This window comes from Cylas formicarius, unplaced genomic scaffold, assembly GCF_029955315.1.
Source record: "Cylas formicarius isolate icCylForm1 unplaced genomic scaffold, icCylForm1.1 PGA_scaffold_5__7_contigs__length_24384050, whole genome shotgun sequence".
Classification (NCBI taxonomy): Eukaryota; Metazoa; Arthropoda; class Insecta; order Coleoptera; family Brentidae; genus Cylas; species Cylas formicarius.
In genome coordinates this window covers 24,128,690-24,154,414 of record NW_026844341.1, presented here as the reverse complement: position 1 = coordinate 24,154,414, position 25,725 = coordinate 24,128,690, and the positions used below count along the sequence as shown (strand labels likewise).

Below are 25,725 nucleotides of genomic sequence, written 5' to 3'. Positions count from 1 at the left end.
CGTATTCAAAAGACAAAGCTGGAAAATTGGTCAGTGACTGTCAGTACCTAGCGTAACCAAGCAATCGTTCGCAGACGCCATACAACCGTAGCCAATTATTTACTAGCGTGTTTATAAGGCTATTTACCCAGTTTGACAAGAGAAATTTGTTTTTTTTTTCGCCGACATCGGGGTAAAATATCCAAATCGTGGTCGATTTTGGTGCTCCGTGATATTCTAGCAGTAAACAGTGGCCGTTTTCATTTGGATAGAAAGCATTGGAATAGAGCAGTTTCCCGTTAAAACCCGGGAAAAATGGCGATTTGGGAATCAATTTGAATCTAATAAGAGACTGTTCGAAAGCGAAGGAAGGACAATTTGTCATCGACGACGTAGAGAGCATGATAGATTGTTGACTATTCAGAATGGATTGAGTCTGGATGCCTATACTGGTGGGCAAGATGTCCAGGGGTTATGGGAAATATCGCCGCGGTAGCGGAACGCATTCCAGCCTACATTTCGATAGTATTTTTAAAGAAAACACTAATAAGCCGTCAGCCGCGCGGTCCGCGGCCACTGTGGGTAAATGGGGCATCACCTCGTTTACCTCTATTCGTACCTTAAATGGCAGATCTGACACAGAGTCGAGGTGAGTAAATCTCAGAGTATCGCGCGTGTTTCCTGAGCCTTATTTCATGCAGGATATAAAACCCCACTGTACTTTCGCGTAAACTTGACATAGAATAGGGTTATGTTTATGTTATTTTATGTGCAGTGGTTTATCAATCATCAGTCAGTCTTTAAAGTTCACATTTTTAGATAAGTAAAAAATGTCGAGACACTTGCTTTCGCCTTTTTTGCGATGGCCCCTTAGGATCTACGACCACACTAAATTTACGCATTGTTGCTGTTTATTCTTTCATTTCTTGCTTTCTCTAGCAATTTTTGTTATGTTGGCTTCAAAAGTGCCCGTATTATCAGCGTAGGCCTAAGGGCTTAGGATCTTGAAAGGCACACAATTCTGATAGCGGGTCCGAAAATGGGATTTTAATTCTTTGCAGTGCTGCCTCCGCAGAATCGGCGGCTCCTAAACCAAAGAAGTTTTTCAAGAGCCGCAACAGCGAACCACCCGATTTGTCGTCGACCCCGTCCGCTTATTCGCCCCCTCCGTACCATTCAAAGAAGGCTCGCACGGCGTACGAACCCGGCAGCGAACGGCAAACCAGTCCTCGTAAATTCTTCTCTTCCAAAAACAACTTGAAGACGGTCAACGAGCCGCCGAAGCCGCCGATAGTGTTAAGGATATGCCACGGTAAATCTCAGCTACTGAACGATTCGGACGAGTCGGAGAGCACTCTTACGCCGTCGACGTCGACGTCTCCCAGGGCGTTGCGGGAATCGTCGTCGCGGCCGACGAACTGCAGGATAACGCGGAGCGCGAGAAGAAGTATGCAGCAGGACCCGAGCGGCAGCCCCGCGACCGCGGACACCCCCGCTGAACTGTCCATGTTTAGCGATAAGAACGACAGCGATCTGTCGCCCCAGTATATACCGGCGGAAAAGTACGAGCAGGAACGTAGAGCGTTGTACGACAATTTGCTGAGGCCGAACTCTCCGGAGGAAGAGGCGGATACCGACGCCGCGACGGAAGCGTCGGTCGTCGACCGCGACTGGAGGAACGAAGACGCGACGACGGAGGAAAGCGAAAAACCGATGGACCTGGAACCGCCTCCCCCCGACGAGGACAAAGAAAACGTGCACGCGGGGGCGCGCTTGGAAAACGGGGACGCTACGGCGGAGGAACCGCTCGCGGCGACGAGGGAAGAAGAAGAAGACGAAGACGAAGTGCCTAAGAAACCGACCATTGAGGAGGAGTGGAGTACCGATTCGGACAGTAACAGTACCGCTCCCGAAATGGAGGTCAAACAAGTGGTTCCGGAGCCGGAGAGGAGCGTCAATCAGATCGAGCGGCACAAAGAGCAAATCCTAGATAAAATTCTGGAGAAACCGCCTGACCCGCCGCCGGTGAAGCTGGTCATCACCAAGAAGAAGGGCAGCATCTTTAAGAGTAGGGCTTTGGTGAGTCGGTGTCTCCCTGGGTGTTAGTTCAAATAACTCACTGTTTCACTCACGAGTTTTGGGTGTATTTTTTGATTTGACACTGCGCCATACCGAATCTTACTTGAAAGACTACGTACCATGGGTATTAGGCAGTGGTTAATGGCCCCTTTCAGTCATTTGTAGGCGGAATTAGGTAAAAATTCAAGATAAACTCTGCACAGGTGACCTGTGTACCACAGGGTACCGTGTTGGGACGTTTAAAACTACAATAAAAGAAGTAATTAATTACTTGATTTTTAAATATTAAAACCATATTAAATTTGGTGGTCTGTTATTGGCATTTGAGGAATTTCTTTAAAATCAAATGATTGCGATAAATTTAAAGAAAAACGCTTTATCTACTTATTCAGTCTATTCCGTTTAATTAGTTTGATTCCTATTTCTTTAAATTAGGATGTCCCACGAAAAGTTATGTTGGAAACGTGAAAGTTGGCACATTTGTAGAAAACTGGAAAAAAGCATTTTCCAATAAAATTTTTTCGATATCTTCTAATGTAACTTATTTTTAAAATTATCATTTAGTTTAAAAAATCTGTTGAATATTGATATCTTCAATAATATGACCAGTTTGAATGACCTGAGTTTGATATTGGTCGATAAAGTTAGAACCTAACCTTAATCTATACAGGCTATTCGTATAAGTAGCTAAAATTTGAAAATTTTGAGTTTAAGTAACGTTGGTGGGGTCAATCCGCCCAAAGAATTTTCAAGATGGCAGCACATCCGGATCTACCGGAAGTGGGCATCAACTTTCTTATTTTAAATAGAACACACTATATATTTTTGAATTTCGTCGGAATATTCTAGGCATATTTTATGTATAATTATGCCTATCTCACATTCTTTTAAATTTTAAATGGAAACTAACCATTTTTATTAACCTATCTTATTTAGAATTAGAAATTATGGCACTTTGTGCTAGGCTATTCATTCCTAATATTTATATTTTTCGAGATATTACCGTTTAATTTGCTTTTACTTGGTCTGCTGGGGGGGGGGGGTGATTCTTTTTGGAAAATTAGTTCAGTAGACCAAAAATTTGCTGATATTGTTTAGTCTGCGAACGCCATTTTTCACATAAAATTAAAAAATTTAAAATATGTCTAAAACCCAAAAAATATTCAAAAATTTCAAATTTTTGCGACTTGTAGTTTTCAGATCGAGGTAGAAGGTCTGTTGTAGCTACAGGTGTAAGAGAATATTGCGAAATGATAGTTGTTCGCGAATATGGTGCTCATACGCGGTATTGATTAGCTAAAACCTAGGTGGAAGACGGCAGCAAGAAGAGGCGGGCGAGATACGTGCACAAGTGGATCGACGACAAGGACAAGGTCGGCGGGGAGACCCCCGCGAGACCGAGCGTCGAGAACGAAGCCATCGACGGGTACGAGTTTAAGGGAGAGCCTTTGGTGAGGGTGCCCAAGGTGGTCGACGACGACCCGGACCAGGAAGTCGCCAGTATAAAATGCGCCAAGAGCGACAAGGGCGTCAGTATTTAACCGGTTTTGTTTTCTTACCCGCCCGAATTGGCAACGTCGTTTTTCTAGTATTACATGGTCGTCCGGAACGTGAAGAAGGCCCACCAGATTCAGGAGATCGGCGAGTTTCAGGAATTCAACGACGACGTGGATTATATCCTCGACACGCTCCAGGACAACAATCCGATCAGCACCCGATGCTTGTCGGCTATCAGTCTGGCTTCTAAGTGCATGGCGCCCGCGTTTAGGATGCATGTGCGCGCGCACGGCACCGTTGCCAAGTTTTTCAAGGCGCTTCACGATGCCACCAAAGACCAGGCGAGTGTTTTCCTGTTTTTTTTTTTTTTGTTTTTTTTTTTGTAAGGGTCACTTCGCTAACAATAATCGATAACGTGCAGAGTTTGGGACTGTGCACGGCGACTGTGATGTTCGTCCTGAGCCAGGATCGGCTCAACATGGACCTGGATCGGGACTGTTTGGAACTAATGCTGAACCTGTTGGAGTCGGACGTCAGCTATAAGCACGCTCTCGACGTGTGCGGCCTGAGCTCCGGCCAACTGGAGAAGAACAAGCAGAAGGTGCGGGAACTGTGCGAGGAGATCCAGAGCAAGGGTCACGCGATGCATCTGAATCTGGAGAACATCACCGTGAGTTTGACCCACGCGGACGATCTTCCGGAAAGATCGATCGTTTTTTGCAGACGGGTCAGCTGGCGATGGAAACCCTTTTAAGTTTAACGTCGAAACGGGCGGGCGAGTGGTTCAAGGAGGAGCTAAGGGAGTTGGGCGGCCTCGAGCATATCATGAAGACGATCTACGAGTGCTGCAAGCAGGTGTCGGACTACGTCGTGTCGTGGACGGACGTCCTGCTCGACAAACTCAAGAAGGTCGACCGTTGCCTAAGGGTGTTGGAAAACGTAAGCATAAGTAGACAAAATAAATATAGGTAGCCTCATTCTTTCTTCATCTGTTGACCGCATCGCTTCAAAGAACACCCTCTGTTTTTTGATAGCCACTGACTTTTTGTTTGATGGATGAGATGTTAAATGCGGTGCAACCCCTTTAATCGGAACAGCTAGTTGTACGGATCTATTCCGATTTCTAATATATATTTGTGTATACAATAGGTAATATAAAATACTTAAAAAAAATAAGGGAAATATATACGGGTCTTAATTTAAAAAAGTAAAAGGTAATCTTGAAGCTGAGCTTTAAGGTTATGTGAAAGTCCCCGTTAAATTTCGTTAAGGTGAGGCGTTATTTGTCTTTTCTTCAACATCCGTGAGAATTTTAGAGGTTTCCATGTTTTTTTCTCGCCGTGTCATGCACTAAATATATTAGATTTAAAAAAATTTACCATACTGCAAACATATACTCGTGATAAAATCCCAATACAATGGAAAATATGTCAAATGTATCGATTATAGCACAAAATGTGCAAAAAAATAACAACAACGGAAAAAGTTCTGGAGATCAAAAAGGGGAACTTGTTCAAATTTGGTGCATGACCGTAACAGATGATAAACTATATTTTAAAAATAATTTGCAAGTGCAGCGTTGGCAGATCTAGCGAAAATCACCGGCAACATTAAAATCTCAAATAGATTGTGTCGCCAATCGAATTTGGATGACGGCCAGTTTTCAACTGTCAGTATCTCGAAAACAGTTCAAATTAAACAATAGAAGTGCCATCTGAAAAATATAACAAACGATAATAGTTTCGGTTAGTTTGAATAAGTTCCCTTTTTTTAGTTCTCCAGAACTTTTGAGAGACCGTTCAACGTGAATGCACAAGCTTTAAAATGTTGCAAAAATTTTTTCCGAAAAAATGAGTAGTTTTTATTGTATATTTTGCTGGCTGTCCAATGGTAACAAATTAGTTAGTATATATTATTAATAATTAACTACCTTTTGCTTTTTCTTGCAAGGAACGATGTAAACAATGCCTTTTCAACTTAGCACTAGACGGTCATCTGCCCAACACTATATTTTTTGATTTTCCAATGAAAATTCTATTTCCGGAAATTGACGTATTTGAACAAATTCAAGTGTTGCTCCCTATAACAACTCTTTGAAAAAGCTCAATTTAAAAGTTTTGTCTATAAAAGCTCCCTCTAAAAGTTCTCTTTGGCGATTCATGAAATTTGACGTCTGCCGCGTCGCAGGTGACCCAAAACAACGAGGAGAACCAGAACTACATTCTGAAGTATAACGACGGGATGATTCTGGACACCCTCGTCAACCTGTACAAGTTGTGCGACGGCGAGATCCCGCTGTATCCCGTGACCGACATCCAAGACAAGACCTCGACGGGCACCATCATCAGGGAAGCGTTGCTGGTCACGCTCAAGGTGCTCATCAACCTGACCCACCACTTTAGGCAACAGTGTAAGTTGCTGACGCCGCCGGCGTCCGTCGAAGACCCGGGGACTCGCGATTCTGCCATTTCAGCGTTCGGCAACCAGTTAATCGGCTCGAGGCCGGGCATCGTCGACACGAGCCTCCACCTACTCCTGCAGGTGCCCAATTACATTCCCGAGCAGAAAAAGTTCGAACTCGGCGTGCTGGTGCTGATGTTGCTCATCAACCTGATCCAGGACCACGACGGCAACAAGAAGCTGCTGATGGAAGCGAAAGCGCCATCCAAACAGGAGCGGCTATATTCGCGGGAGGAAAGCGCCGTGGAGGCGCTGATTTGCCAGTTCTACGAGTGGGAGGGATGCGCGAAGATCGCGGAGAGCAAGACGGACGCTATCCTGGACGGCGAGAAGGACGCGGAGGACGCGGCCTCCGCGCCGACCAAGTCCGGCGAGGAGTTTATCGAGGAAACGGTCGCAAAGCGTAAGTATGCCCCCGAGGCTCCGTCCTCAGACCGTGCGTTGATCTCGCGCGTGCGCGCAGTCCTGCAGAAGGCGGGCACGCACATGGAGTACACGTTCCTCGCCTCCTACATCGTGATGCTGGTCGGCTTCCTCATAATGGGCAACGCCGATTACGAGAACAACATCCGGCAGTTCCTGCGCGGCAGCAACTTCGCGGACATGGTCGAATTGCTCAACAAGTTCTTCAAGTTTATGAACCTGACCGCGTCGGTAAGTCGGGGCCGCCACGTCCGCTATTTTCCCCCCACTTCTTGTATTACCTATACTAACCGTATCTGCATACCCTTACCATTACCCTATATTTGTCGTTGTTTTTATGGAATAAATAAATGATAATAAGTAATATTTCGATTTACACTGAAAAATAAATCATTAAACAAACATACCCTAGCAGGTAAAAACGTTATATCTTTTTGCAAGACTGCCGACCATATACACTAAAGCGAATAACAACAGTGGAGACATTATATTACCTTCTTCAACTTTTAACAAAATATCTCACCGCCAATGACAAATGTTTCTGTTTTTTCGTTTCAAATTTAATAATAATAATATAATAATAAGTTCGGTGAACGTCATTTTAGTCGCGAGTTTGTTTCGGAACAGGCCATATATAAACCTAAATTTGCCCTTTAACGGATGAGTTAATTACAAATCGATTACAGAATCGAGAATCAAACATTCTCATTTTAATGGCAACATGGTTATGTGGAACATATTTTTCTTGTAACGGTCAAATTTATGTAGAAACATCAGGAACAATTGTCAGCACCAGTTATCGCAAACATTTTTATGGAAACTTTTGAGAAGGATATGTTGATGTTATTTGGTCTCATGGCCAAAAATCCCTCTGAAATTTTCCATTTAATATGCGTTTTACAATTATATTAGAAACTAATAACCATTCTTAGATATTCTTATTAATAAAAAATCAGATCCAATATTGGGTCATTTTGTTTACAGCAAACGTAGTCGCACAGTACGTTAATGCCTTGTCACATCCCGTCTTGTTTATAGAGCTGTAAAACTCTAACTCTAATAATTTCCACAATTACAGATAATAAGCGTTCAAAAGTTCAAAAGCAATCCCACACTTGCCGCTGTGGTCCAAAAGTAACCAATAGTTTCTCAAAATTTTCAATCATTCATACATATGCGGCAAAGAATACATTGGAGAAATAGGACAAAAACTATCAACTAGGCGAAAAGAACATGAAAGAGCCTTAAGACTCTAAAGATGAGCAGTTGCCCAACACGAAGCCTGGCATCAAGTCTTATTTGCCAAAATAAAATTCTAGGTAAATGGGAGAACCCATAGAAATCTCTAAACTGTTGAACAATCTTAACTGCGACTCACCAATATGGAAACCAGTCATCTGAGACAACCTTCATGCTCCTCCTTTAGCTTCGCCCCCTTCAGATAATATAAAACTTTGTATATATAGCTTTGAAGAAACCAAAAAAAAATGATTGACAAAACCTCGGTAAATTCCATTTATCAACAAACGACTCGGGAGGACTCGTAATGATTTGTAAATAGTTATAGTAATAATTCAATTTTCTGTAAAAGAAAGTATAGTGGAACCACCGATTTATGGAACTCATATTATAACCCCCTTTATGTAGCAGTTTTGTTATTTAATGTGTCTCCCGTAGACGGAGGCGTCGAGCGTTTGCGCCATCAAAGCGACGCAGAGAGTGATCAAGTTTTTGGAGGATTGCGACAAGACGGGTGACGAAACGTCAACGTAGGACGCGTCAGACTGACGTCGAAACATTCACAAATTAAGTTTAGTAGAGTATATATATAAATAAATATATTTACAAAGGTTTTTAATTTTATATTTGAGTATTTTCGATACGGGAGGCCCCCGGGTCCGCCGTTGTAAATAGCTTTAATTTGAGAACCGATCGACCGAGATGTTTATCTGTACATTAACTGTAGTTATTTGTTCTATTTATTAATTAGTTTAATTGTCCATTAAGGCTCTGGATTGTTTCCGAATGATTGTAAATAAACATGATCGATTTTTACCGAAAACGCTTTATTTTTAATTCCCAATATATTACAAAATTGGTTAGTTTAAACCAGGTAGCTATAAGTTACATAGGGGCTTCACGTGACCCTAGTAAAATGTAACCGTCATTAGGAAATATGGAAGAGCGAGAGTAAATATGCGCATGCGCTGGACGTGGCAGCTGTCTAGAATTCTTAATTTCAGCTAACGAGGGGCAAGGAGTCCAGAAATACTCGCCCATTCCCAATATCTAGGGATTTTCTAGGACCTTTAATTACCATTATATTGTGATCTCTTGATCTTACCTTTTAAAGTTACCACAACAAAAAACGTGGAATTTAAATTTGGCTCGAGAAAAAGGTCACAAATTCTTTAAAAGCATAGAAAATACCAATTACTACAACCGAGTAAAAATTATATATTAGGTTGGAGATTACAGCTCAATGTGCTTTTGCATGATCCTGGTTTCCAAATCCAAGTGGATTTTATCGACTTTGCGCGCCTGTTTTTTGATGTTTTCCTCCATCATACGCTGACCGTGGCTCTTTTCGCCCGCCACTTTGTGCTTCTCGCGGTACGTTTCCTCGTTTAGGGCATGCTCGGCTTGCATGTGTCTCAATTTGAGTAACCGATTTTCGTAATGGAGCAGCTCGACCCGCAACGATTCAAGTTCGGCTGATGAAAAGTTACTGTCTACCGCAACACGCCATAAGCCTTGCACTTTTGGTTCAACAAATTCCTTGCTCGACGGTCCCGAAGCCGATAGCCGATGGAGACGATCGTAGCCATCTTTAATATCTCTATGGTGGTCCCTGAGCATGTTCACTTTGTCTAGATAATCTTTATTGGGCTCCGCTTCTTCTAGAGTTTCAATTCTATTGTACTTATCCAACGAATCGTCTACCGAATTGGTGTCATAGTCCTCGGGTTTACCCTTAACATTCTCCAACAGGGAATAGTACTGGTCAATTTTATCTTGGTGGTGGTTGAATTCTTCTTTCAGAGCCGCCAATTCTTCTAGGCTAAAACCCGAGACTTCCGCCTTCTCCCAAAGCTTATTTAACTTTTTATCTTTAAATAAGCTCTTATTTATGTGCTTGTCGGAGGCTTCGTTCAGCGCCTTGTGGGGATGCAATTTCCGATCGTCATTGACGGCTTCAAGCTCATCCAACAAATCATAGTCGCCCATTATCCGCCTCAATTTCTTACGGAGCTCCGCCTCTTTCAAACCGTCCTTATCCTTACCCTCAGCCCGTAGATGCTTCCATGCGATCTCTTCTTTATCGTGAAGCTTCAGTTCACCAAACAGACTCTTTAACTTGGCTTCTGATAACCTCTAAAAACAAGAGGTTAAGCATCAAGTTAACATAGACATTCGCACACCTACGTTTACGGCTTTTGACCAGAGAAGATTTAATTTTGCCATCCTGAACGGCTTATTCAGGTGCTTCAATGAAATGGGGCGCAAATCTTCCGCAGGCCTATCATTTACGTCTTTGGAGTATTTATTGTGACTCTCGGCAGAAAATATCGATAAAATTACTATAAAAGCGTATATGTAGTTCATTTTTATTTTTGGGTTCCCGTAACGCGGTTTTTACATATTAAGATAAATCGGTTTTCTGTCCAAAACGTAAATACAAAATGACAAGAAAATTTTAAAACCACAAACACACCCACGCGCCGTCTATTGAGAGCAACAGTGTAGCGTTGTAACTTATGAGTGGCTTGTCTACGGCATTCAGTCCTAGATGGCACAACATGCCAATACTTCCATGGGTTCTTTTTCTAAAGAATAGATGGTAGCACTTGAGTAAACTGAGATTATCTCTCAAAATAAGGAATGGGGGGGAGTAAATTGAAAATAACAACGTCTAATGTTAAAAATTAATTTAATTATCTCGACCAAAATAACAACACTTCATTGAACACGGTTCGAGACGGAGAATAAATTTCAAATTGTTAAAAAGCGGCTTCACGACGTTTTCGGACTGACCTATAGTGTTAAAACTGTTAGAAAAGCTAACACCTCGCGGAGTACAAAATGCTAGGCCGGCGGATTGACTTTGATGCTAGCCCTCCGCTTGCTCAACTGCTTCCAGAATCTCCGATCTACCTGCTTATCCTGACGGAAATAACAACGGTTTAATTAAATAAGGGACACCTATTTCCATCATCGAGATACCTTTACTTTGCTCAAAGACACTGTCTTTTCGTCGTAACACGTCGGCACTGAATCCGAAACTACATTCTCCTTGCTAAACATTTTCGCCAGGCGAAAATCGTCCGGGAACTTTTCATAAATTCTTCTTTCTGTCCGGCGAACATTAAAAAACTCGAATCTAAAACGAAACGATAGTAAATACGCTCAAATATATAACATTCCGCATTGTACCGCTCAACGGCATATATTAATGTAAATCTGGGCATATTTTGGAAAAATAGGCAAAAATAAAAATGGCACACAAAAATAGCAAATGGTGTAATTCAGAAACTGACAGCTAGTGTTGTCAGTTTGTGGACGAACCTCGTCACTTTTTAGTGATTTTCTTTCCACAAAGGTTACGGAGCCGCTTCAGGCAATCCTCAAAATTCCCAATACTTTCAAACAATGAACAAAAGTGTTCCTATTTATAGCGATTTTTTGTTTGCATTTTGGCGCAACTTATAATGCAAGAATCGTCAATGTATTAAAAGATTAGTTGGCCCACATCTTATTTATTAATAAAGCTAGCGTTTTGCAGCTTGCGAGCAAGGCTAGTTTTTTATTAAATGAAGGGTGGAACAAACAGATGTGTCACAGTTATCTTAGATATTTAGTTACAGGTGTTCATAGTTATGCGTCAAATTAACCAAAAATTAAAAGCTGACTGGGGTAGGTTTTTTTACGTAGGATTCAGTGGCGTAGTTAGTTTTTTACTGAGACTAACAAATTTTGATATGCAGACTAAAACTTACGCTTTTTTTAATGGAGATATGCCCCTTATTAATAGAGCAAACAGGCGACTTCAATTTTACCTCGAAACAGGTTTAGACAAATATTACAATCATTACAAACGCAGATCGGCTCTTCAAAATTGAACCAATAACAGAATATTTTTTAAATAAATTTTGGCACAGTTTATGATACCCCACAGAGGACGTTTAAGTTTCCGAGTCTACAAGCCAGGCCAGATATTTAGGTATGGTATGCTTGTCAGAATGTTATGTGCATAAAACATTACGAACGGAAGTGGACAAAAGTTGCAAAATCTCGTAAAAAATATTTTAGATACATATGAAAATATTTGGTACGATGTTTACATGGATAAATATTATAATAATGTTGAATTAGCAGAGCAATTGCTTTCCAGGAAGATAAGAATATAGAAAGACAAGATATATGTCAGAAAGAGCTCAACGATACATCAGGTTCGGCTTATAGAAAACGGTAAAATAAATCGTAAAACTGGTGAAATTATTAAAAAAGCAGAAAGTATTATAATGGTTGTTTTTTTTCGATGTATAGAACTTTAAGTTGGCATTGCTGTTCAGGATGGCGACCGATCTAACAGCTGTCAAGTGATATATTCTCAGTTTGGTTTGGCAATTCATCATGAATTCATCAAGTAAGGCGTAGATTCGTCGAATGGGCAAAAAACGAGATTTTCGATTTTGATAAGCGAATTTTGTTTAGCGGAAACTGACTGTTTGGTGCGCTTTATGGGCTGGTGGAATCATTGGTCCGCACTTCTTCAAAAACGATGATGGCCAAAACGTTACAGTCAATGGTGATCGGAATAGAGCTATGATTACTAACTCTTTCATTCCTGAATCGAATAACCATGATGTCCAGGAGATGTGGTTTCAACAAGACGGCGCAACATGTCATACAGCTCGTGCCACAATCGATTAACTTAACGACACGTTTGGTGACGCCTAATTTCACGTTTTGGACCTGTGAATTGGCCTCCAAGATCTTGTGAGTTAACACCGCTAGACTACTTTCTGTGGTGCTATGTAAAGTCATTGGTTTATGCGGATAAGCCGGAAACGCTTGACTATTTGGAAGACAACGTTCGCCGTGTTATTGCCGATATACGGCCACAAATGTTGGAAAAAGTCATCGAAAATTGGACTACGTCCGCGCCAGCCGTGGCGGTCATATGCCAGAAATCATATTTAAAATGTAATGCCACAAGATTATCTTTCGGATAAATAAAATTAATGTCAATCGAATCGTTGTTTTATTGCAACTTAAAGTTCTATACATCGAAAAAAAAACACCCCCTTACATTACAATAAGATCCCAGATCAATACCTTTCTTATAATCCTATTATAAGAAAAAGTTTTACTTTTAAAATGACCCCAAAAATGGCCCAAATTAATTATTGACATTCACACTCGATACGGGTGCAGCGCGCTTACATGCGGACGCTCCTGGATCTAGACACCCTTGCAATATTTACAAAGCTGGCCGCCGGACGGAATTGCTGGAACAACATCGTTTCGTCGCGGACAATGGTCGTGTCTTCCGCCGCGTCTACTATGTGCTTGTAGCTCTCCGAACGCGGGATTCTTATCGGCTCGTCGCCGGAACAGTCTGACGTTCTGGGCTCGTCGCCACCTGATCAGGAAAAAGTATTCCCAATTAAAATGGTCGCTCATAGACTTCCCACAAGAAGAGAAGCGGAGGAGTGTTGCTTATTTGTCAATGGTTGCTATGGTAACCACGAAAGGTGGGAGAAAGTAATACCCGAGAAGGGCAATTGATCGATCAACAATATTGAAATTTCCATAATTATAGGAGCTCGTGTTTTCAGAAGTCCTTACCAAATTTTTACCATGTTTTTAAAATGTTCGCCGTTCGAGGACTTAACCGAGATCGTTTAAGCAAAACTTTATTTTTCTCGAAATAAAATCTTTTGCCCTAGGTCTTTAGGGAAAGTGGTGGGGGGGTGTACGAACAATTTTGCAAATAATTATCAGTAACTTTTTTTCAGAATACTTCTTCTTTCTCTGATTTTTAGGCCATACAGACACCAAATGATAATTCACATTCGGCATTTTGAATTCAATGATAGTTCACTCTCGGACAAAATGTTCAAAATGCTTGGAAAAATTCAAAACTACATATGAAGAGGGTGGGATGTATTTCATTCAATCACAAGCACCATCATAGATAATTTTCAGAAGACTTTCAAAACTTTCAAAAGAACGTATAATAGTCTTAGTAGCTGCCGATATGAGTGGGAGAGAAAAAAGAAAGCTAATCATGATCGGAAAATCTACTAACCCACGATGTTGTAAGAAACATCAAGCATTTTCCGGTCACTTACAAGGCAAACAAGTCTGGATGACGTCGCAAATTTTTGAAGAGGAGATACGAAAATGGGATGCAGAATTAAAGGGGAGGAAAATATTACTTCTTTTAGATAACTGCCCTGCACATCGTATCAGCATATTTAAAAAAATTCAAAAGAAAATGACGGATTATTTGAAACATTAAATGTAGTTCTTGTATAAAATGTTCCTAGGTATATGTTAAAATCCGTATTATAACTCTTTATAAAGAAAACTCTTTATAATGAAAAAAAAACTCTTTATAATAATAAAAAAGATGTTTTTTAAATAAAATCCTAACTCTAGGAATGCTATCTCTGTCGAGTGTACGACAGCGGGGCGTAATAGAGCACACCAAGTAGAAAACTACCAGGTAAACGGGTGGGCCTTGCCGTTCTTGGAATACGAGCAGAAACAGGGAAAATTCTGAGGGACCTTCTCTCTTGGTTTTACGACGAATTATATCTACCGACTCACCCGTTTCGCAATCGTCCGCCGTCGTGCCCACGTCCTCGGAGCTGCTTCCGACGGCGAGGCTTCCTTCGCGGACGGCAGCATCCAGAGAACGAGCGTCAGCAGCACTCCCGGTCGGCGGGTTCCCCTGTCCGCAGTGTCAGGTTCTCAGATGTCAAAACCGCCCCCCACCGGCATCGGAAGTACTCACCTGCTCCGACGAGTCGGACGCGTCGTCGTCGTCGTCGTCGTAGTCCGAATACTCGGTCGACGAGCTCGTCTCGGAAAAGTCTTCCTCTATGAGTGGTTCGAGCGTTCTTCGCGGCAACAGACCACGCATCGCCGCGCCCGTAACCGGTGGCGCCATTAACAGCTCGTCCATCATAATCTCGGTATCGTCGTGGTCGACGGCCGATCCGTTGTTGACCTGAGGATGATCATTTTGAGTGAGCAGGAGACCAACAAGAATTATAGGCTGGCCCGGTTATTATGGATTGACACCTTATCTCAGTGCCTGTAAAAGTTGATCTAGCGTGCGGGGAAGCGCCACTTTACAACATTTCCGGGATTTTACCGCCCGGATTTGACAGCAATCGGATGTATTCGGAGACATTTTCCACGCCTTCAATTTTGACGTTTGTCAACTCTGACGGTCATGTCAGTGAATGTATTCGTGTTGTTTTGCGAAAATGTACCCATAAATTAACGGTCGTAGAAAAAGTATAGTATGCACCACGTAATGTAATGTACATTTTATAAATTTTCTAATGACCAGCGAGCATTAGAGCAGGGTGACCAGGCCTGTTCATTTATTGCTCTTAGAGTTGTCATAACTCCATCCAGTCATGTGGTAGCTCGTCTCTCTCGTTCTCTTTTATTTAGTGGAGCATATTCAAAAGCTCTTCTTGGCCATCTATATGCCTTCACTCGTCTAACATGCCCATACCATACCGGTTGTCTTGTTCAGTTGTTCTTGTCATTTGATATGTGTTCTAACCTAGACATGATCTTCAAAAATAGCGGTTGGTAAATATCTGTACCACAGGGAAAAAGGTCTTAAAATAATAATTAAAATTATTGTATATATACCTCGGTTTAGGAACATTTTGAGCATTAATTTTGCATCGAATAGCCGCAAAAACGTGAAAACATGACTAGGGGTCAGCTGTGCTCTATGGTGAACGTGACAAAATTTACCATTTAGCAACACAATTACCGCACACTGTGCGATATTGTTTACAGGCGCTGAGATAAAGCGTGGCCCCATAGTGAACGGACCAGCCGGTACAACCTCGCAGTCTGGCGAATTAGGGGGCTCGTCCATGTCGCCGCCGCTGGTCGGCGTGCCCCAGATCTCCTCGCCCGACGTGCCGCCGGACGTCTCCTCCTCTTGGACGTCTTCGCCGTTGACGCTAGGCTTTAGGTAGCGCTCGAAAAACGCGCCCCCGCATTCCTCGCCAAGCCTCTCGAAGAAGGCCATCTTTTGCGCCACGAAATTGCCCGCTTTCGCGGTCCAACTCGTCAGCGTCGCACTATTAAACCCTTCGTTATCTATGCCGAGCTCTTCGTCGTCGTCGTCTTCGTCGGCGGACTCCTCCGAGTGCGCGTGGTTCTGTTCGACGCGCTCCTCCGAGTCGGCGCGTTCCAAGCTCGAGACGGTGCCGAATCTTCTGAGAGTCAGCGCGGAACTGCTGAGCGATCGATACGGATGCTCCTCGGTCTGCGGAGAGTCGTCGCCGTTTACGAGGGAGCCGTCCGGCGTCGGGGGCGTCGGCACCGCCGTCGAGGTCGACCGGAACGGGTCGTAATTTAGGAAACCGGCCACCGGCTCGGCGCTCAATCCCAAGAGGACGAGCGACTGCCAATCCTCGGCGATGCGGTCGTCGGTTCGCCGGTCAGCGGGGCGACACAGTCGCGTCGTCGCCGCGACGCTGGACAGGCAGTTCTTGTGGCACTGCTTGCAGACGGCGACGCTCTCCGGCACCACCGGACTCGACCTGACCGTCACCTGACTGTCGGTCGTGGTGCTTTTGGACGGACTCTGGTCGTGGTCGCTCAACTCTTCGGCCCGCGCCGCTCTGGAGTCTATCGAGTTGGTCACGCGGCCTGCGCCGGCATAGATAATAATATAACGATCCAAACAACACTAAATAAACTTATACTTGAGGATATTTCTCATTTAAAACTTCTGTTCTAATCCCCTTTTCTAGATGCTCTCTGTTTTCGATAGTGTGTACCTTTACACGATCTTTTAGAGTTCCCCATAAAACTGCATTTTTTGGCGCAAGGTTAGAACTGTTGTGTGGCCAGAATTTTAGGGAAATGAGATGCCATACAAGTATAAAACTACACTTTTTACACTCACACCTGGACTACTTTCCCAAAAATTTTGGTGCCGTGAGCAAGGAGCAAGGGCGATGAAACGTTGCAATGATTGCAGATTACCGCTGATCATTAAACAACATGGAATATGCAATAATATACAAGAAAATCCACTAAACGCATTTATTGTTTTCCCTGAGTAAATTTTGTTGTAGACAAAGACAAATTAACAAATTAAAAATGAAATTAAAAAAACTACCAAAAACAAATTAAGGCAATTTTATATAATATAATATGCCTAATATTTTTCCTTTTTTAAATGTTTTCTTTTAAACATTTGTCTATCACAAATAATATGCTGTTGCCATATATGTTTAGTTAGTGTTAAGTTGGCTATGACGGTGTTTGAACAAAACAAGTGCTACGAGGTCTGTCAATTATATTCCCGGAAAAGTGCCCGGACGGTCCGAAATATACATAAATTCTTAAAATTAAGCTATAATCCTTCGCAGTAGTCTCCCTCTAGCTCGATGCACTGGCGCCACCGTTGGATCCACCATTGGAAGCACCCCCTGAAGCCCCCTGAAGATAGGTCCCTCAGCACCCGTGTCGTGACACGTTGCACCTCCTCGACGCCGTCGTATCGGTTGCTCTTGAGGTAGGACTTCAATTGTGGAAAGAGATGAAAGTCGCAGTGGGCCAGGTCCGGGCTGTGGGGGGGGGGGGGGGGGGGGTGCGGAAGCGTTGGAATGCCGTTTTTGGTCAAAAAATCGCGAACTGCGAATGAGGAGTGGGCTGGAGCGTTGTCGTGATGCAGCACCCATCCACGTTCGGCCAATTCCGGCCGTGCACGAAACACACGGGCCTTCAGACGTTTCAAAACTTCAATGTAGAACTTCCCATTGACTGTCTGATCTGCTGGAACGTATTCGTGGTGTACAACTCCATTAATATCGAAGAATGCGATGAGCAAAGATTTCACTTTTGATTTCGACATTCTGGCTTTTGTGGGGCGCTTCCACCCCTTTTCCACCCACTGCATGCTCTGTCGTTTGGTCTCAGGGTCATACTGGAACACCCAAGACTCGTCTCCGGTAATAACATTTGACATCCAGTCTTCTCCTTCCTCCTCAATTCGAGAAATCATGTCTTCACAGATGGATAAACGAAGCTCTTTCTGCTCAACTGTGAGCACTTTGGGAACCATTTTCGCGCACAACTTGCGCATCCCTAAATCCTCGTGTAGCATCTGTCGAATGGTTTCCTTGTTGATACCCAACTCGTCTTCCAACATTCTAAGGCTTACCCTACGGTCTCCGAGCACACGCACGCGCAGGCGATCGACGTTTTGTGCCGTTCGAGAGGTGGAGGGAGCTCCCTCACGTGAATCGCCCTCCACCGACTCCCTGCCTTCCCTGAACCGCTTAGCCCACTCGTAGACAGCTGTTTTTTTTCAGGCAATCATCCTTGTACACGTCGATTAACTGTTTCATAATTTCCGCGGAACTTACACCGCGTTTGACCAAAAATTTGATCACTACTCTTTGTTCAGTTTTTTTAGCACACATTTTCGCGACAAGGGGTCCAAACACGCCGATGATCAAAGTACTGTAACACACGAACTGAACAACCGATCGAGACGAAACTTGCACAGACTGACGCAGAAATGAAACCTCTTTCGAATGACACAACGCGAACGCCGTAGCATAACGAGAGTCGCAGTGTTGCCACTTTTCCGGGAATCTAATTGACAGACCTCGTAGAACGCTTGCACGCGTGTTTTGTTGTTGATTACTGTCATAATTGAAATATTTGTTGATACATCATTTGTTTATTTATTTGTCATTTATAAATTTGATTTGGTCGCTTGCTTGCGTATCATGTCTACTACAGAGGAAAAGATTGATACGTTAGAAAGTTACATAAGGAACAATAAAAACCGGACTCTGGCTCTTAGAGAAAAAAAGAACTCGACAGGATTTACCAACACTTTAGAATATATGGAACGCTGAAGAAATAAAAAAAGGATGAATGATTAATATTTTGCTGCATTTTGCAGAGACCCCTGAAGATTCAACCCGAAATGCGTCTTTAGGTCTAGATGTCAAAAGAACAACGCTTCGAACGTGCCCTCAAATAAACAACTGGAAGTCCTATAAATTTTGTCCCGTGCAGAAATTAGAGCAACGGGTTTACAACATCAGGTTAGATTTTTGCAACAATCTTATGGAGAGACACTTTTACCCATTACTCGAGCAACAAGAATAATAAAAAACATATCGACGTTATTAGATCAGGTGGAACTTCTATCAAGGTATGGTGGAGGCTCGGAATAATACATCCAGTATATTTTGATCGGAATTTAAATTCCCAACGCTACATACAGCTTTTAAATATTATTCATTATTTGTCGCGTATTCGTGGTCCTATTTTAATGGTAAATCATAGTGGCAGCATTTGTTTTGTTCAAACGCCGTCACAGCCATCAAACTTGTATGGAAACAGCATATTATTTGTGATAGACATATGTTTAAAACGAAATATTTCAAAAAGTAAAAATATTAGGCATATACAAAAATTTCAAAAACAGTTAGATTAGGTATAGAACATTATACACAAAATATGTCTAGAATTTTGTACAGAAGTTAAAGTAAAAATGTTGAAATAAAATGCAGGGATCATCAGCGATGCTACAGCTCGCAACCGTGCACTCTATAAGACTCCGCACTACATTCTCCGCGTGACTTGGACTATAGTTGATTTATATTTAACACATTTTTCTCTTCTTTTTTTTTTAATCTTTACCCGAGCGTATATCTCGTAAAGTCTGTTCACAGATATAAAAAGTGACTAACTGATACAAATTAAGGAAAGACCCGGGCAAGCTGTAAGATTGAAATATGACGGAACAGGTCGCCCTAGATTTTTTGCATAATTATCGCAGAAGTACTCCTTCTGTAGGTTCAAGTTTTGTAAAACCTCAATTAATTGCTTATTGGTATAATCTTCGTGAAAATAAAAAATAAATGTCGTTATTATACGCGTAGTTTTGCATTGTTGCTTTTGTGTCACATGGGGAAGCGGTTTTAGTCAACTGTCTACTGTGATAACTTGCGTTGTCCATTACAATGACGCTATTAGGAGGAATGTTTGGAACTATTGGGTTGTTCGGAAAGTCATTTCGTTTTTTTTGGGGAACATGAAAGACAGTTTTCGTATAATGAATAAATATTTTGTTAAATTATATATTGGCCATTCTGGTCCAACACCTTTTGCCATCTTTCTGGCAGTAACATAATTCCCCTCTCATAAAAGTTTTGGTCCTTGCTGGCAAAAAACTGGTTCAGGTGGTTTTTGACATCTTCATTTGAGGTAAAGGTTTTGCCATCCAAAAAATTTTGCAGGGACCGGAACAAATAGTAGTCGGAAGGCGCCAGATCTGGAGAATATGGTGGATGTTGCAGTACGTCCCATTCAAGCTGTAAAAGTTTTTGGCGAGTAACCAAACTTGTGTGAGGTCTCGCATTATCCTGGTGGAACACTACACCCTTCCTGTTGATTAATTCGGGCCTCTTCTCTTTAAGTGAATCATTCAATTTGTCCAGTTGATGACAATAGACTTCTGAATTAATCGTTGTATTGTCCCGCAAAAGCTCAAAAAAAACGATTCCTTTGACATCCCACCAAACGGAGAGCATCACCTTTTTTTGGTGAATGTTGGCTTTTGACACGCTTTGAGCCGGTTCATCTTTTCTGCTCCATGACCTGTTGCGTTTAACATTGTTGTATACAACCCATTTTTCGTCCCCAGTAATATCCGCTTCAAAAATGGATCATTTTCTTGACGTTTGAGGAGCAAATCACACACGTCAACGCGACGACACAAATTTCGCTCCGTAAGGACATGGGGCACCCACACATCGAGCTTCGAGGTTAAGCCCATGCCTTTCAAATGGCCATAAACGGTCGAATTCGACAAATTTAATCTCTCACCGATCTCTCGTGTGGTTATTCGCCGATTTGCATCAACTAATGCCTTTATCGCATCTTCGACCGGCCTTCCAGACCGTGGTGCATCTTCGACATCAAAATTGCCGGATCGAAATTTTGCTAACCAGTTCTGGCACGGGCGTACTGTTAACACGCCTTCTCCATACACATCCGTCAATTTTTTTCTCGCTTGGATAGCATTTTTACCTTTTCTGAAGTAAAAAAGTAAAATATGACGAAAATGCTGCTTATTGTTCTCCATATTTAAAAGGGCACCAACCAAAAACTACTGCGTAGAATTAATAGAACTTTTTCACACACAAGCCTTGCAATATCAGCTCTTAAGACACATAATGGTTATGCGGCTTAAGTGTGAAGTTGGTTTCGAAAAAACGTAATTAAGTCCTCTGACGGGAAAAAACGAAATGACTTTCCGAACAACCTTATAGTTTGTTTTTAAACCAACTTTCAAATAAATCAGCGGTGATGTCTTCGTGGTAATCCAGAATCTTTAATATTTTTCGCAGACAGAGAAAGTCCATTTAGTTTATGTTGGAATTTTCGTCAATGTGTCCGTTTCCTCTAAAGATGGGCTGGCACCACGTTCAATGAGAGTCAAATAAACATTGTTTATAACTTCCTTAGTCTCTATAAAATAGTGTTTTCTATATTTGGGCGGGAGCATCTCCTGAGATACACTAGACTCGCACATATTTTGCATAATTCGCACACGGTTCAACACACGCCGTATTACACACGTAATAAGAATGATTACTAATAAACTTGAACTAAATAGTATACCAAACCAAAGAATATTAAACACAGGTAGGTATAAAATTATTTTCTATTACGGACCACAATTTTACCTGAATTTAATTTCCGAAACTTTAGGTAATAATCTTGTTGCATGGTACGTTAATGACCACCCTTGGATAATCCCATTCAAAAGCAATTGGTCACTTTCTTATATCTACGAACAGACCATACCTATATAGTCGGGACACACGCACCTTGTCGATCGATGAGCTGCAACTCTTCCGATCGCTGGCGCAGCATTTCGGCGGTCCACTCCACCTCGATCTGCTCGTCGGGGCTGTCGGCGGGCGGTTCGTCGCGCAGCTGCCCCTTCATCCACCGCTCCAGGTGGACGGCGTTGCATTTGCCGTTGACGCTGCCCTTGCCCATTTGTTTGCACTTGTGCTCGATGAGGGATTCGATTTGCCTTTTGGCCGAGTCGTCGTTACGACAGTTTCGCGCGGTTAAATCGGGGGCGGCGGCGGCGGCCGGCTGTGCAAAAACGTCTCGAATTAAAAGGGCGCGCGCGCGCCCGGTCCGGCCGACGCACCCGCGTCGCGACGCCGCGAACGCGTCGATAAAGCGCGCGCGCCGATCTAAGCGCCTATGCCTATATACAAATACCGGCCAAAAAATTTGGAACAAATTCACGTAAAAATCATTTAATGGATTTCGAGAAAAGTGCTCGCACACGTTCGTCATCGTTTCGTATGATTTTTGCAGCAAACAGAAAATATACGGGTCGGGTCATCGCCATCTACTTTTTGGCAGACCCCGTATATTTTCTATTTACTGCCAAAATTGGGCAAGAAAAAGTGTGCGAGCATTTCTCTTGAAATCCAAAAGCCAAATTTTAAATTTTTAAATGAATTTTTTCCAAATTTTAGCTGTTCGCTGTTTAGGGTATTTTTTGATAATTGTACGATATTTTAAAGGCACATTTTTCCCGTACAGTGTGTTCCATAGGACCCAGTGAGGTAGTTTTTACAAATTGTGGTAATATAAACTAAACTTGCGTTTTTTTAAACCTTTTTATTATTTTATTTATTTATTATGACTTATTATTAGCTTTTAAAAAATATGCAAATGCAAAGCATACTATATCTTCAATTTTATTTTTTTTATATTTCATAATTATCATATTTGGTTAATATGAGCCATAGTCTTGTATTCCGAATAGATCTGATGTATATATTTTTGAGAAGCTAATAACAAGCATAATAAGAAAAACCGATCCACAATGTGTATTTAGGTAGTATTTTGAAAAAGTTTCTCCCATTAAAAATTACTTATTAAGGCTAAATTTTTTAGAAAAAATATTTTTGTATAGTAATTTTAAAATTACTTTACGGTTATATGTATTTTTTTAAATTTAAATTTTGAATTGTTTTTTAGGTAAAATATATTATTTTAGACTGATCATTTTTGAAGGAAAGAAAGACATATGGTACCAGTTTTTCCAAAAATAAACATTTTCTTCGATAGTCGCAGTCAATTTTCGGATGAAAAAATAAACGCTAAAATTAGTTTTGGTATATTCTTGAAAAAAGTAAAATCAAGATCAAAAAGCCTTTCCAACAAAAGACATTGAATTAATCGTAGGGATTATTAAAAAACATTTTTGGTCTTTCCTTCGAATTTCCAACACCCTGTATAGCGAAGCTGTTGCAGACCGTTGGCTATATGAAATTTTGTTATACTATTTACAAATCTTTGGATTCTTCTGCGTCGGTTGATGATGAATCGAACTTACTGATGTTTCGCCCATCATCCTGTGGACTTCTTCAGGGCTTAACTAACCATCTAACCTAACTGACTAACTAACTAAACTGAAAAAAACAATGAAATATTGTTCTTCAAAATAATTGATCAACAGGCCTGTCAAATATCGTGCACTTATTAAAAAAGGCCCTGTATAGGTTCGTTTCAACCTCAAATCACAAACAGGTTTCAAACATTTTACCAGAACCCCTTCAGCGATACAGATAGTTCTTTTAAAATAAAACTTTTTTTATGAAATTTGCTTTTCAACGATATGGCACACAATCGATGGCCTATTAGAAGTAACTGGGAAGAGGAAGAGGGGGTATATTCTTAAATTCTACGCAAAGAAGTGGATTTTGTTCAGGCTTGCCTTACCCTCGAAATCGATTAGTTCATTGCTTTAATCAAGCGGAAAGCCGAACTCTTTCAGACAGTTCCTGGCATACCATTTTAGGAAAATAAGGATTCCTGTACATTCTTTCATTTTCCAATTCCAGGAACAATCGCAATTTTGTTCAAGTTTCCATATACCTATCTCTAACCGTATTTGAAATAAAAATTAATTTTCATGATTTTAACATCAACATTCAACATTCAACACATTTTATTTCTCTGTCACTGTCAACAGACAACTGAATTATTTTGAACTATTTTTGGAAATTTAGTCCAAATTTCCAAATTTATTATCTTATTTTTTGTTTTGTTGGAGTTCAGATAAATAACGTGCCTCGTTTTTTCTGCGCCAGTTCAAGACCATTTTTTAAGAGTTCCTGCTTCATAGACAACGGTTTGTGACATGATGTTTGCTGCAGATACAGCTACAGGCTGTGTAACAGGCTGTAACTGATATTAATTGTCGACACCGAGCTGAATCTGACCTGAGACCAGCTTTAACTTCAGAGTATTCTAGAGAGCATTTTAACAGAAGATAGGTACATAAGGGAGATCCTCACATGCACATTTCAGCAAGATAATGCTCCACATGTTGCTCAGATAGTGCAAAATTCTCTTAATGAGGTAGGACTTTGGATTGGCCAGCAACCAGTCCTGATCTCAACTCAATGGAGAATATTTGGGATATGTACCTACAAGCCTTTCAAGAACCCTTGCGCTTACTGGATATATTGTCCAAATATAGAATAATTTGGATCAAAAATATTTTTCGAAATATGACCACAAAGAAGCAACTAAAATTAAATGAAAATGAGGTTCTAAGAAGCTTTTGTTTAGGGGCGAAACTTTCTTCGTTCGATCATGAAAATTAACTTTTATTTTCATTACGGTAAGAGATACAGCACCTTTTCTTACATTACCCTGTCTAAGTCAAAGATCCGTTGACCGTCCACTTTTGCGTCACCAGGGTTGCTTTGCCATGTTACCAATTTTTAAAATAATGAATTTTGGAATTAGGTTTTTGATCGGGGACAACTTTGACCCCCTTGGATTTTTGTTTTTGGAGGAAAATCAAAACGGAGAGTAACTAAAAATTGCATCCAGTAAAACTTTCACGCGTTTCGAACTCATTAACAACAACAGAGTTAGAAAGTGGTCAGTACTTGGGGTGCCACGCGATGCTCATTTCCTAATAGCATTCGGTTCTTCGAAACTCTCGATACGTCCAATGAACAAAACGGAACAGAAAACTAATTATGATCCAACCGTCTGTGACTGTGTGACTGTAAGAAATTGTTTCTGATTATGGTTGTAACGAGCCATGTAACAGTCTAAAACCCCGCACTATGACCCCGGACATACATCTACGCGCTACTTACAAAACGGCTAAGCTACAAAGACCCCGTCCCGAAAAAAAGGTCATTGAAAAGCGTCGACTAAAACATAAAGCTTTTATTTAACGTATGCAAATATAAATACATATCGACTTTCATTTCTTGAACAGTAACTTATAAATCACTCCATTACATCTACCCTAAGACTAAATTAGATTCGTGTGGTTGTCGTTTTCGCGACTAAACGTGGACAGTCGTTCCGGGTCCGGGTACCGGAAAGGACGCCTCCGACGCGCGAAAACACCGGATTTTTATTATTATCGTTACTCAACTATTTGTACTCCGGTAGTTGTATATCGGTAGCAGTTAACGTTACGACGTCGATTTAATTAAAAGACAAAAAAACGGCGTTGCCAAGTTTCTGTTACTTTCTGAAATACAAGGCAATTTATAAGAATTGGTAGATTTTAGAAAAAAAGTGAATATTAAAAATGTTATTACACTTAGATTTTACCTACGACGCACACAGGCGAATTTTCCTCAAAAGCTGGCCAGAAGTCAACAACTCCAACTTAAAAATCTTGAGCTAAATCCATTATATTTCAATAATCTAGTTACCTGGCTATTATAAATAAACAAACTTTTGTTTTGATTCGCGTTGCTACTCGCCATATTGTTATTGAAACTTGGAAGTTTATTAATTTGTATTCATTTAATCAGAGTGCATCAGTGTGTATTTAACCATTTTTCCGAAAGTTGGTGATTGAAAAATAATAAAATTATAGTATGGATCCTATTGCTGGTGGTAAGTGCAAGCAAATAATTATTATTATCTACGCAATTATTATCATCTATGACAAAAAGTACATTCCCC

General features: G+C 41.3%; 3 protein-coding genes across 4 annotated transcripts in view; 1 reads left to right on the top strand and 2 right to left on the bottom strand.

The window, feature by feature from the left end:
- Nucleotides 1–71: 71 nt before the first annotated feature.
- Nucleotides 72–8,344, top strand: LOC132702515 (protein wings apart-like). Of its 2 annotated transcripts, XM_060671188.1 has the most exons (10): nucleotides 72–628; nucleotides 1,041–2,058; nucleotides 3,366–3,587; nucleotides 3,648–3,896; nucleotides 3,977–4,225; nucleotides 4,279–4,494; nucleotides 5,743–5,965; nucleotides 6,029–6,418; nucleotides 6,479–6,669; nucleotides 8,116–8,344. In XM_060671188.1, the coding sequence occupies exons 1-10, from the start codon at nucleotides 420–422 to the stop codon at nucleotides 8,209–8,211; spliced, it is 3,063 nt and encodes a 1,020-aa protein (XP_060527171.1). In that variant the 5' UTR covers nucleotides 72–419; the 3' UTR covers nucleotides 8,212–8,344. The 2 variants fall into 2 exon arrangements, with proteins under 2 accessions (XP_060527171.1, XP_060527170.1); XM_060671187.1 differs by having other exon boundaries at nucleotides 5,743–6,418.
- Nucleotides 8,345–8,485: 141 nt separating this feature from the next.
- LOC132702519 (alpha-2-macroglobulin receptor-associated protein) lies at nucleotides 8,486–10,166 on the bottom strand. The gene is made up of 2 exons (XM_060671195.1): nucleotides 9,865–10,166; nucleotides 8,486–9,813 (listed from the first exon to the last, which is right to left on the bottom strand). The coding sequence occupies exons 1-2, from the start codon at nucleotides 10,042–10,044 to the stop codon at nucleotides 8,911–8,913; spliced, it is 1,083 nt and encodes a 360-aa protein (XP_060527178.1). The 5' UTR covers nucleotides 10,045–10,166; the 3' UTR covers nucleotides 8,486–8,910.
- Nucleotides 10,167–10,383: 217 nt separating this feature from the next.
- The window catches only part of LOC132702642 (uncharacterized), a 41,947-nt gene continuing 26,605 nt past the window's right edge, over nucleotides 10,384–25,725 (bottom strand). Inside the window, exons 12-18 of the mRNA XM_060671410.1 lie at nucleotides 21,576–21,852; nucleotides 15,545–16,359; nucleotides 14,465–14,680; nucleotides 14,278–14,401; nucleotides 12,886–13,084; nucleotides 10,663–10,819; nucleotides 10,384–10,602 (exon numbers count right to left, since the gene is read on the bottom strand). Of these exons, the coding sequence (XP_060527393.1) occupies nucleotides 10,525–10,602; nucleotides 10,663–10,819; nucleotides 12,886–13,084; nucleotides 14,278–14,401; nucleotides 14,465–14,680; nucleotides 15,545–16,359; nucleotides 21,576–21,852 (1,866 nt within the window). The 3' untranslated portion in view covers nucleotides 10,384–10,524. The remainder of the gene's footprint in view (nucleotides 10,603–10,662; nucleotides 10,820–12,885; nucleotides 13,085–14,277; nucleotides 14,402–14,464; nucleotides 14,681–15,544; nucleotides 16,360–21,575; nucleotides 21,853–25,725) is intronic.